General features: G+C 38.7%; 1 protein-coding gene across 1 annotated transcript; it reads right to left on the minus strand.

The window, feature by feature from the left end:
* Positions 1 to 1,831: 1,831 nt before the first annotated feature.
* LOC121962912 (receptor activity-modifying protein 1-like) lies at positions 1,832 to 10,355 on the minus strand. Its single transcript, XM_042513235.1, has 3 exons — positions 10,086 to 10,355; positions 7,765 to 7,903; positions 1,832 to 2,237 (listed from the first exon to the last, which is right to left on the minus strand). Exons 1-3 carry the CDS (start codon positions 10,138 to 10,140, stop codon positions 1,982 to 1,984), a joined length of 450 nt encoding a protein of 149 aa, XP_042369169.1. The 5' UTR covers positions 10,141 to 10,355; the 3' UTR covers positions 1,832 to 1,981.
* Between the last annotated feature and the right edge of the window lie 3,503 nt (positions 10,356 to 13,858).

Raw genomic sequence — 13,858 nt, forward strand, 5'->3', positions numbered from 1 at the left:
TTAATGTCAAAACAAAAATGCTACTGTAATTGTGACATTTTGTCAGTAATTGTGTTGTGATCACTTTAACCATTAATAGCTTCTGTTTCTTGAGAGATCTCACTCTATAGAGGGCGCTGTTAAAAATGTTGGTGCTGAAATTTTCAAAGCTGCATGGGGTCAGAGGTCGCCCCCAGAGGGATGTTTCATGAGCAGGATTCTTGACATTTAGGTAAGAGGTATTATTTTTCATGCCAAAATGTAAAAAATCCACCTTTTACATCTTGGTCCTCTAATCTTTCACTTAATGGGTTTGCAGTAAAGGAGATCTTACCATTGATAAAAAAATGATCAAAAATGTACTTACAGGAATGATTTTTCCTGCATATGTTCTTTCATGTAAAATTTAAGATAAGAAAGAACTTTATTAAACCTGAAGGAAATTCTTGTGCCAGATTGCTCCAGAAATACAGCAGCAAATAAGAATACAAGAACAGCGCATCAAATAAGTGAAAATACAATTAAATACAAAGTGATCTTCTGAGTGCAAGATACAAAGTGTCTGAAATAAAATAAAATACAAGTAAATGGATTTAAATGACATTAAACTTTTTAAATTAGTTTTAAAATCAACTCCTATTTTTATATATCTACTTAAAAATATATATAGGGACAACAAATCTCTGATGAGGATGGTTGTCAGAAGCTCACAGGACATTTTTGACAGTCCATATCTCTTAAAAAGAATAGTCTTAAGGACAGTATAGACATGCCAAACCTACCTGAGATTTCAGGCTTCCACTACACATTAAAAATGAATCTGTTAGAGATACAGTTGTTAAGGGATTCAAATGAAAGTAATAAGTGTATTGGCCAGTTCCCCTATATTAATTAATTGGCTTTTATGTAGCTTTACCCTGAAACAGAGGCCAGGGGTTGATGGCCACATGTGTTATGTTTCTGTATAAATAAAGAGAATTGTATATTCTGTTTATGTAAATACAAAACATTACTGTTATAGGCTCTTGAATATTGACATCTGAGCCTCATGTTGAGTCTTAAAATTGAACTTTAGGGATTTAATCAGGGTCATTTGATGTTTTTAAAAAATGTATATAATTGCAGAATTGACTGCTTTACGATGCCACGGCTACAGCAGCCCTCTATAACATTGGAAATGTGTTTTTGAAGGAATTCACTCAAGGTGTTCTTGAGATATTGTGTTTACAAGAATTAAATGGATGTAAGGTCACAGCGAACTTGAGCTTGCCTGCCAAACTCTAATCAATTTATCCTTGAGTCCAAGTGGACGTTTGCACAGAATGGAAAGAAATTTCCTCAAGGTGCAGGTGCAGAGGTATAAAAAGGTGACAAATTGATTTGTTTTGTTTTTGTTTTTTGCTAAAAATATAATCTAATCGGTTTTCTCCAATTTGCATGTAGCACTCACTGAAGGATCAAACAACTTGGCCTCAAACACTTAAACTCACTTCTTCCTTTCCCTTCTTCACTCAGATTTCTTCCATTTTCTACTCTCCTTTCCTCTCTTTCCTCATCTCTTTTCCAAAATTTGTTACAATCATTCATCCAAGTCATTAGAGTGTCCTCCTCTCTCCAGTTATTTATGTGTTCACAGATTGTTTAGGGCCATGAGAACAGATGGTAATTAACATGCATGGCCTCCAAATCCCTTGAATCTCAAAGACCTTTATTACTTTCCTCTGCCAGACTTTGACACTCTCATATGGCTGATCCAAAGATAAATTCTATTTTTATACCAAATAGAGCTTTTATTTTACGTGATTGTGTGTAAGTCAAGTTCTCCTGCAGTCAAACAGCTTTTCACGCAATATTCTGTATGCTCATATTCATATTATTCTGAGGATAAAACAACTGGAACTTAATACATTATGCAAGAATAACCTAAAATCTTTGATGACATGCTCTGCTTCCAAGTCCATTTGTATTTACAAGCTTCAAGCACAAATTTAAAGGCCAGTCCTTATAAAACTCCCTCTGTGCGTTTACTTCTCCAGACTACCAGGGCGGTCATGAGCAAGGTGATCAGCACTGGCACTGCAATGAACGGGGCAAGGATGGCGGTTGGCGGGTCGTGGAGGAGCCGGCCGGTTAGAGCGCAGTTGTGGAAATAGACCCGGTGAATCTGCATGAAGAAGCGGTCCACTATCTGATTTGGCCAGAAGCAGTCCATCCTCAAGGCCACCTGGTAGGTGCAGTTTGTCAGCCCCTCATAGATCCTGCAGAGGGCGACAACACACAGTTAAATCATCCTTGGAGGCAAAAACTTCCAATTCTCAAATGCTATCACAACATAAAGATAAAAAGCCATGTTTCCATAATGAACTTAATGTAATTCTCCTTATTACAGAATTATAGAAATACACTCTTGTGTCTTTGAAATGTCCTTTCAGAGTGGAACCAAAATAGGGACTCCTGTTGGTTGGAAAAAAAGGCAAAGGAGTCTCAAATTACCAGTGGGCTCAACAAAGCTAAATATAACTGCTAGGTGGTAGAGGGCAGGGGAAATGGAAATGCATACCAACAGGGTAGCACCCACAGTGCAGCGTTGCACCATACCAGGAGAGATTCTGATCCGGATGGCCACTGTGTCAAACTGCATAGCTGGAGGCCCAGTGGGCAAGTGGTCAGAAAGCAGAGTGTCTTAAAGGAAAAGGCCACCCAACTTTAAAGGGGCAGTTCACCCATGAATCAAAAATACATATTTTTCCGCCTAACTGTTGTGCTGTTTACCAGTCTTGATTGTTTTGGTTTGAGATGCAGAGTGTTGGGATGGCACTTGGTTTGTGGAGCACAAAGCGCCAAACATATACATTTGAAAAATTCAACAGCAATGTCTCTTTCTAGGAATCACGACCCGGTTTCTCAAGATAATCCACAGACCTTGTTGTGTGCAGAGCTGTTTTCTTTCTACTGAACAACACCTGCCAACCATGTCACAGCGGAGGATGCCATTAATGTTTACATCTTGCACTATCACCATCCTCTTATCCATAAGTAGATGCATGCTTCCTTCTGCACAGTGATGCATTTGTTTGGTAGCAGAAAGAATATAGTTCCTGCGTGCCACTGCTCACAACAAGGGCTGTAGATTATTTTGAGTAATTGGGTTATAATTTCTGGAAAGAGTTGTAGTTGAGTTTTACAATATATGTTTTTGAGGCTTTTGAGCCTAGTGTATTTCCATGTATTTATATTTGAGAGAGGGCAGACATCCCTACAGCCAATACCTCCAATATTATGCAACTCACACCAAAACAATCTAGATTGATAAATAGCACTACAGGTAAGACGAAAATATATAGTTTTGATTTTGGTTTGAATTGGCTCTTTAATATTCATCATAAATGGCTTTTTCTTTTTTAAAGATATTTTTTGGGGGTTTTTTTGGCCCTTATTTGATAGGACAGAGTATACGTGTGAAAGAGGGAGAGAGAGGAGACGACATGCAGCAAAGGGCCTAGGCTGGCGTCAAACCTGCGACAGCTGCGGCGAGAACTCAGCCTCTGTAAATGGGGCACCCGCTCTATCCACTGAGCCACCAACACCTCATAAATGGCTTTTTCTTGCAAGTGCAATTAATTGTTTAGTGTGGCATTTACCTTTATCATTTTTAACAACAGAGCAAGCAACAAGAGGTGAAATGAGGTTGCATCAATCCTCCAGAATGCATTGCCACAACATGATGTGGTGTATTTTCTGTAAGGGACAAAACTCAGTTTTCCTCACTGGGCCTCTCTTTAATTTGATTCATTATTTTGAGTTCATTTAATTATTAAAGGTATTGAATCTAGATTTTGACACAAATGATAACAGCAGGCGTCACTTTGATTTCAGTTTGCATAAATCAGTCTTGATCTTTGGGGCCTGAGGGACTGGGGCCTCTGAGCAGTTGGTAATCCATCTCAGATAATTACTGCATAAAATTAAATAAAAATATGACGTAGAGCAGAATGAGTGCTCCAACAAACTTTACAACACTTTATTGCAAGTGTTGCATGTAGTGAATCTCTAAGCATTTAGGATTAAAGCATGAATTACATGACTGGTATGTAGTGGTATTATGTGTGTGTGATTCTCCTTGTGCTAAGAGCCAACTGTCATCACCAGGAGCTGTTTCTGGAGCTGGCGTGGCAGCTGTAGGACTGAGGATCACCATTAAAGTTAATGATAGTTTCAGATTAAGACTCACACTCATGGTCATGATTAAGACTTGGACTCCGTTTGGGTAAAAGACTCTCAAGCATATTTATACAAACATGTGTGTTGAGCTCCCACTCAGTGAAAGTGTTTTGATACGGCACAAGTCAGAAGAGACCAGAGTGTTTTGAGGTTTTTTGTAGCTCTGAGCAATGCCGTGTGTGAACGACGCAATCTTGTTCTTTTTAAAAGCTTTAAAACTAACAAGCATTGGAGTGAAGCTGCAAACAAATTTAGTATGTACACCCACACACAGTGATTCAATGCAACATACACTCAAACAAAAAAATGTGTGCATCCACAAATACACATTCCCAATTAACAGTTTTGATGACAAATAAATTGTATTATATAATACTTGATTAATGTGGTTGCAAAAATACATTTTGGAGCAACAGACTTAAGTGTTAATTAGGCAGAAATCATGTTGTTGGGGCGTCAGTGGATCAGTCGATAGAGCGGGAGCCCCATGTACGGAGAATAAGTCCTCGCCGCAGCAGTCGTGGGTTTGACCCCAGCCCCGGCCCTTTGCTGCATGTTGTCCCCTCTCTCTCCCCCTTTCACACGCATACTCTGTCTTATCAAATAAAGGTGAAAAAAGCCCCAAAAATATACTGGAAATGTTGGGTCCCAGCCAGACATTTTGAACTCTTGGGACTCAGCATGAACCTATGGGAACCTGGGGGCCCCCTTGGGAGATCATTTTCCCATTTACGGCACCTGTACTCACTATTTTTCAAGACATTTTAGATTACAGAATTTCTAAAAATATATACAGCATTTGGTGAAAACATGATAGCTGCCAAAAAATCATAACCTATTTTGTACTGAATTGTTCTTCAGCTGTCTTCATCATCCTGAAAATATAACACAACAAATGTGAAGGATGACTAATTTTCACTCCTTCCACACAAAAAGAGGCAAAACTGCTTGATTTTTTTAAGTTGCATAACATTCTGTAGGTAGGGTATGAATGGTGTAATCAGCATTACTAATACTGAACCTATTTTTGTTGTACTATGTTGGAGTAGAGTTCGCAGAATTAATGTTTAGCGGTCAACTCTGCTAAATTGAAATTGATACCATTATAATCTGGGCTGCTCTAATTGCAAAAATAAAGATCAATAAAGTGCCAAAAAATACATTTGAAAAACTCAACAGCAATGTCAATGTCAATTATATTAGATTTGTTTAGCGAATAGGATAGATTCCCAACTTTTCAGCAAACATTTGGGGTTGCAGCCCAAGATGAACCACCCCTTCTCTGCCCCTGCAGCTGACAATCACTTGGTACAGAAACTGACTTTGTGGGTTTCGTTGCAGACAACATGGGCAGATAAAGAGAGTTCACTGCAAACCTTAGTTAGAAGATCATCATAGATCAATTTCATTTTGTATTAAACCGCCTTTTAGTCTAACACAACATATCTACACTATATTTTGTACACTAGTGCATAAATTGTAAGTCGTTAGAAAAACAAATTTTCATTCTACTGTGTACCTGTTTGGTATCGAGTCTGAATGGCAATAAAGGAATCTTGAATCTGGCAAACAAAAAATATCCTCTGTCTTTGTGTTTTTCCTCAGTCATCTTTCAGGTGAACCCACCAGAATTGTTTACTTCCTCTTGGAGGAAGAAGTACATGTTCAGCAAAACAAGTAGAGTGTGTCAGAGTCACAGAGAGAAGAGGGCTCATCTGCTGTATAGATGACTGCCGCTGAAATGCTGTGTATTCATTTGATATACAGTTGGAGATAAAGCTGACGTTATGGCACTTTCTTTGTATATTTGCATTCATTACAAGCTGTATCATCTCAGTGTGATGCTCTTCGAGGAATAGCAATAGTAGGAAAAACCTTCTGTAACAACCTGCAGTGGATCTAACCTCCATTTGCTTCACTCTCAAGGACGAACCATGTCATTGGCAGATGATGTGTTTTGGAGTCTGATGGACTTGGAACTGATTTGTGGTGCTGGATGGAGCCGAGATTTCTAAAACCATCACCGTGTGTGTTATGTTTGGATCTCACCTGAATGACAATGTGGCTAACTTGACATATCTACAGTATAATTTGTTGACAAGTGGACAAATTGTAAGTCGTTAGAAAAACAAAGCACTACATGGTTTGGATGGTTTTTGGCTTCACAGATATGAGATTATTTTCAATTAACTTCATCCTTCAGGTTCTGTGATTTGATTTACAAAGAATGACAGGTTCAACAGCTTTCCCATCACCCCTGTGTTTTTTCACCCCTGTGTTTTTTCACCCCTCATCATCCCTCCATCGTCCCTCCTTCATCCCTCCATCATCCCTCCTTCGCCTATCACGCCACTTACAACCTGCCTTTCCCCTCTGGATGTCACATATGTTATATGGTGAATCTTTATATATAATACCCTGTTTAAATTTTATCAAAGTATAAAGTTACACATAATTAATGGCAGCGGGCATAGTTGTTTTATTAAAGGAAGGACAACTGTTATTTTGGTGTTTCTAAATTAGTCTGCACCCACAAACAAGCCTAATATGTGTATTTCTAATTTTCTGTCCTGTATTCCTTATTTTTCTGTCGCACAGCCAGGTCTCCCAAAGACCTGGACGATGGCGTCAAACATTGCTGCTAGGAGTTTCGTGACACGACTGCAAACCCTGTATGTGGCTGTACAAATCTTTTATGATGAGTTAGACACACTCACACACACTCGAACACACTCACAGAGAGAGCGCCACCACTAATTATGTGCTGGACCAAGAGAGGACAGGAGGGAAATCACAGTTTTGACAGTAGCTTCTCCTGTGGGCCTCGCAGCTCCAGTCCCCCTCCTGCCTGACTCATCCTCTCACTGTGTTTTGGAAAGCACTTCTCAGAAATACACACATACACACACAATATAATGTGAGACAGATACAGTTAAAGGTTGCAACGTTGCACTTGGGGAGCGAGACTAGGACATAACTACATGCTTGCATATGGAGGACATCTGATCAGTGTGCACGCTTACCAGCCTCCTTATGCAGTTATCATGACTTTTCAATCATTTAATACAAAAATATATACTTTTTGCAAATAAGTAATTAAATAATGAATTAACAGTTTTCTCATATATTAGTTGTTACATTCAGTGTTAATTCACATTTGGGATCAGCTGCTTCAACACCAGCTGACAATGGCATCCAATCATATTCCTGCAGTCGTTATAACCTGACTTTTCTCATCAAGACACAACTTCATAACTGCAATGTGCTGCTGCAAAGATTTGCTTCACCAACCCAATCCAAATCCTCATTCCTTGAGTTCACTCAAAGAATAAAGCCAGCTCTATCAACCCAATCACCAGAATAAATGTTGACATTGAACGTTTCTGCAAACCACTGATATGTTTTTATCTTTCATATGTTAGAAGATGTATGAATACTTTAGGTTTCTTTGCTGTAGTTAACATGTTTTGGGGAGATTGTGCTGCATTTTGCATCTACAACAAAAATGCAAAAGAAAAGGGGGGGATTTGATTTTTTTTTTCTTTGCCTAATAGGTGAACTCACTCCATGGTGTCCAGCCAGCTGCACCACAGGCCTCGCTCCAGCCCTCCCATGTCGAATTTGAACTTAGCTAAGCAGAGATCGTTGATCATCCTCTCGTAGAAACCCCTGTTGCAGGCAGACACTGTATGCAGGACTTGACCTAAAAGCATAGAAGAGAAAGAGAGACAAAAATCCAGATATATATATGAAAATTGACTTTGGTGATCACTTTATTTCAGTGACTGGGAAGCTAAACCTTGTAAAGATACAAAAGATTTTAAAAAGCACTCCAGAGGTTATCTGCTGTGTTCGGTTCTTGATAATTAGGCATATGTTAGTGCAACAAACAAGGTCATGTCCCGGCAATGGCTATTCCTTTCGGACCATTTCTTCCCTATTAGCCTGTTACGTTCACCAAGAAAAGATTTTAATTTGCAGTTGGAGTCCCAATCCCATTTGTTTACTTCAGAGATGTGTGTTAACAGGCTCTTAACGTGGAGGCAGACTGCTGCTGTCCCGCTGGACTCGCAGCTGAATGTAACACCACTGAGCAGTACAGTAGGAGAGGGAGCTTAAGCTGGTGGAAAAAAGCCTGTCTGGAACGAACAGGTTGTTGTTACGATCAGAAAACATGGTGGATCTCAGTCTGTGGCGGCCTGATAAGGGCCAACTGTGTGCCCATTATGTTTGTTCTGTTTCAGCTGGCTCTTTAGGCTCTGAAACACTCAAAGGAAGAATGAATGTGTTGACACGGGGATTTTGAAAGAGATGCTACTGAAAGAGAAATGTTCGAGACCCCGCCGTTAGTGCCGCACACATTTTCTAGAGTAACAGAGGCTTGAGGTGCTTCAATAAAAACTGTCAAAAAACATGAAGAAATGCACATATACATGGTAATTTTGCAAAACTGAAGCATCTATTAGCTTGTTTGTCACCCACATACTTGGAAGGATGTGATGTTTCACCTGTCTGTTTGTTGGCAGATGCGTGTGGAGAAATCTGACAGTTAAAGATGCCTTCTAACTTGGCTGTTAACCAGCACTGCATGTCTTTTTCCAGGAAAATCAAGACAGACCATAACGGATGCTGCTCTGCTGCGAGTTGGAGGATTGAACTCTACTGACTAACTGCCTTCAAGATTTTCCAGATTTTCAGGTAAAGGAAACACCCATCATTGTAGCAGGAATCAGAGAGCAACACCTTCAGTACTTGTGCTGTCCTTATTTGACATGTGATATTGAAAGTTTCCTGCCACATTGAAAATGAATTAATACACATTGGTAATGTTTATGTACTTTGATGAATGTTATTTAGGAGCCAGAGTGCATAAAAAGTATCAAAATAGAGCTTGTTTCCGGAAAAAAAGAGAGGATAGAGATCTGCGCTATTAATTAATTATTTTTAGTTATTATTTTAATGAACTGGCCTCTGGCTGACAGTCATTTTGTAAAAGTAGGGGCAAAGCAAGTTGCATATCACTTACCTACAGTTTACCTCAAGAATTATTGACATAAATATCTTTCTCTGAGTTAAAATGTATCTTTCTAACAGCCTTCCTTATAGGGCCAGGCAACAGATTTGATCCATGTTCCATGAATATTGAGATACGAGAATATAATTTGCCTTAGATTTTTGACAATATCATAAGTGTTGTCTGGTTTTAAAGGCTGCAGTGATTAAATTATCTCAGTCCTTATATCCACATTACTAATGGGTTTTTTTTCATCAAAATTCTCACGTGTAACTATTTTGTGAAAGCACCAAAAGTCATTGCAATATTGAGATTGAGGTATTTGGTTATCAGTATAGCGATATTTGATTTCACCCAGCACTACTTCATTGTAACCTGTTGAACATCCAGATTGCAACAAGCTGCAGCTGTAAAACACCTGTAGACTTGACTGATACATCTGCCACAGAACCTGAATCAGGGCCTTTCCCAATGGTGGAATGTAACTGAGTACATTTACTCAAGAACGTCACTTTAGAATAAGTACTTTCTTTATTCAATGCTAGTTCAGATTTTTTAATTAATGGTTACTTTACAAACTGTGAATTTATAGTGAGCTCATAAGATGTGACTTATCATCTAAAAAAAGTGTTTTACAGTTTGTTATTGCTCCTTTTTCCTGAAGGAAACCACCTGAATACTTTTTACAGCCCTCACTGTCCCTCAAACTAGAACATTTGTAGTGAGTAGATTGTGCATTTACAATATGGACTTCGTAATACCTCAAAAATTGAATGAATATAATACATAGAACAAAGGAAACAAAACAAAACTATGTCTCCCTGTAAAATGGACCAAACCATGTCAGTTCAAGCCACTTAGAAAAACTCACCTGCCATCAACAGCAGCAGCCCTGCTCGCAGAAGCGACGCGCTCCCCACAGCCATGCCGTACTCAAAGACGTCTCGCGCTCTGCTCACTCCTGGGGGTCAGTTTTTCATATCTCATTCTCCCTCCAGTATATTCAAACCACGGCCACTGATCCAGCAACCATACCGCAATGTTACAGACAAATTAACCGCAGCAGCAGCTCGTGGTGCGCGGTCAACAAGAAGGCGCCAACTGTGCGTAAAAGCCCCCTTGACCTTCCACACGGGCAGCCTCCTTCCCCTCACCGCAGCCCTAATCATAGCAGCTCCGCGTGTCATCTGATCCTTTTGTCCCGCTGCTTACAGAGTGGAGCTGCACACAGGGGACAAAACAAAGTCAGTCACCAAAATAAGTGCCAGGCACGAGGAATCAAGGGAATCAATCCATTTTAAAACATCAGTTTACAGTCATGTTATACAAATATTAAAGCAAAGACGACAACAAAAACAAAAAACCCTTATATATTCAAACAACATGTTTCCTGTTGAATATTGACAGAAAACATCTTACACCTTTTGAAACCTGAGCCAATTGGTTTGATTTCTTTAGAAAAATATGGACAGAAGGCACTGAGCAACTAAATAAGACACTGATTAAAAAGAAAGTATCAAGATAATTTCCTGAAAATAAACAAAACAATAAATTTTAAAAAAGAAAAGTATAAAAAAAAGAAAAGAAAACAAAAACTATTCAGTTCCTGGACATTTATTTGGATATTTTTCTAACAACCCTCCCCTCTTTTCCAAACCTTTTTTCTTGTCAAACTTTTTTTAAGTTGATCTTTGCCTTTTTCCTAAATATTTCCAAACAAAATCGAACCAATTTCTTCAAGTTTCAAAGCAAATAGCTTGTGATTGGTATCTGAATGTCTGAGCTGATGTCAATCCAGGTTTCAAAGGGTTAAAAATCTGTAAGAATTTGATGTTCATAAACTCCCTATATTCTGCAGTATAGCCCTTTAAATACACAACTAACACAACCTATAAATGCTCTTTGCTCTAAATTGCACTATTATCACTGCAGAGGCCTGCTGCCATTAGACTCCGTTTATGAGCCAAGTTTCCTTCATTACTTATTTATGGTTTGTAATGGATTAATGGGAATACCCTCCAGTCACACAGGGGCCCGTCACAGAGCACAAAGACAGAATTCCCATTTCCATGTCACAGTCATATCAGCGCAGATCTCATGCAGCTTAGTTCTGCCATTAATTGAATGTTTTATCTGCAGATTTTTTTTAGGACAGGGGCAAAGTGACATTAATTGATATTCTCAACGCTGCTCTGCGTTCTGCTGCCACCCAGTGTGCCTGTCTGTGCTTCTGCGTGTGAGACTGATCCCACAGTTTTAAAAGATTTATATCACATAATGTACTGTAGACTGATCTTATATTAGTGGGTAATTTCTTGATTATTAGATTAAATAATTGTTTCAAAGGCAAAACTGTTTTGGTCAGATTTTTTTGTTCATTCTAAACAGCATTTTACACTTTTTTAGCACTGATTTACATGCTTGTTAATAGCGTAATTTAATTGTTTGAAGGATAACCACATCCACTTTCAAAATTCATTCATCCAATGGGCTTAGACAGTCCAAACAATCAAGGACTTAAATTTTGGATGTGATCAATTAAGCCTGGAACTGCTCCATTGACAAACGAATTGGAAAACATGCATAGCATTATACGTTACTGCAAGATACGTTACATTTGCACTTTATGAAAATGCTATGGCAAATGTAGTTGTGTTCAGGCAGAAAAATCTAGAGGTTGTGGTCAGGAAAAGATCATGTTTTGTTTAAAAACATTCACAGTCCGAGCAAGAAAAGTAGTGATGCCGTGTCTTTGTTATTATAATATTGATGGGGGGGGGGGGGGGGTGGCTGTTTGTTGTGAAGTTGCAAATGTCTTTTTAACCAGTGGTACATCGACTCTCTTTTCTCAGTTTCCTATGGTCAAAAGTGATGATAATTATGCTTTAAGGTGAACATGTAGTCCTTTGGTTGAATTCCCAATGTTATGAGCACAATATTTGTGAAAAATACAAGCCCATATGTTATTTTATGTCTCTCAACTGCTTTAAGATTCATGCAAGCTGCAGACAGAAAGCCTCAAGTATCAAGTAATTCTCCAAAAACTCCCCTAGAGAGCAGCAGAGGACACTAAATGAACCCTTTCTTTGGCACTGTGGAGATTTGTGGAGGATCATTCTGCTCCTTGCTGCTTAAACTGTGGAGTAATTTGGTAATAGAGCCAGCTTATGCCTGAGTTTTCACTTTAACATGGATCACAAATCAATATCTCTTTGTCCTCACTGGTTTCATACTTTCACATCAGATGAAGCCAGAGAGCGGAATAGGGTACACTGGCTTGTAAAATGAGCGGCCCTGAAAATAGTATACTACCAGAGCCCATTCCTTTCACTGCGGCCCCTCTAGACTAGCATCATCAAAGTTTATAGGCTGTGCCTTGTAGTGGCAGAGGCTGACCCTGCAGGAAACTTTCTGTAAGTCTACACCGAATATAGCAACACATATAAAGCACACTCTAGTAGCTGTGAAATAATCTGTCCCCTGAAAAAAAACATTGTAATTCATGGTAATGTAAAACCATTATTGTTTATGGTGAGATCACTGTAATTTACGATAAAATCATAATTTATGGTAAAATCATTGTAAATTATATAATCACTGTAACTAATGATAAAATTACTGTATTTTATGGTTTCATCACCATCATATATGGTAAAATCACTAATTTATAGTAAAATCACTGTAATTTATTGTAAAATCATTGTAATTTCTGATAAGATACCTTTCATTGATAGTCAAATCACTGCAATTTATGGTAAAATCAATATTATTTATGGCAAATCACTGTAGTTTATGGTAAAAACACTGCAGTTTATAGTAAAATCACAGTATTCTTTGGTAAAATCATTGCATTTTATGGTGAAAATACTGCTTTTTATGGAAAATTTCTAATTTAGGTAATAACTTTTATTTATGTTAAAGTCCCTGTTATTCGTGGCAAAATTTGTGTTATTTAATGTTAAATCACTAATTCATTGTTAAATGGCTGCCATCTATGATAAAATCATTACCTATGGTAAAATCATTGGTAAGGTCAAATTGCTGTAATTTATGGTCAGCTTGTTGTGATTAATAGTATTCAATTTAATTTATTGTAATTTCCATCTCAATAAAGAAAGGGGTGTTTCTATAAGTTATTAATACATTGCTCTGTGATGGTAAGCAATAGCAACTAATAAAATATGCCCGAAATCATGATAATTATGTGGTAATAAAAAAGAAGCCCGTTTCTGTAATTTTTCTAGCGACACAGAAGACCCACAGGTAACAATTTGGACTTGAAACCACCCAGCAGGAACCCCAAAAGACAGTCTGCTCCTGACAGGTGTAATGACAGCAGCAATGAAGCCAAATAGCCAATCAGGAGAGGTGATAAGTGAGGTGGGCGGATTTCCAAAAGAGAAACAGACAAGGCGCTCCAAATGTTTTGGCTTGCGGAGATAATAGGCTGAAAGAGGTGTCAATCACACCGAGGAGGCGTGTTCAGACCCCCCCAACCCCCCACCACCACCACCACAACACATCCCAACACACCACACACTCTCCACCCCCCCTCACCCCCCCCAGCCACCGGCTCTATGGCAGCGTGAGGAGTAAATGGCTCAGAGTATCCGCGCTGGAAAGCGACCTAAACACTGGTCTGGG

The sequence above is a fragment of the Plectropomus leopardus genome, chromosome 24, assembly GCF_008729295.1.
Source record: "Plectropomus leopardus isolate mb chromosome 24, YSFRI_Pleo_2.0, whole genome shotgun sequence".
NCBI classification, from domain to species: Eukaryota; Metazoa; Chordata; class Actinopteri; order Perciformes; family Serranidae; genus Plectropomus; species Plectropomus leopardus.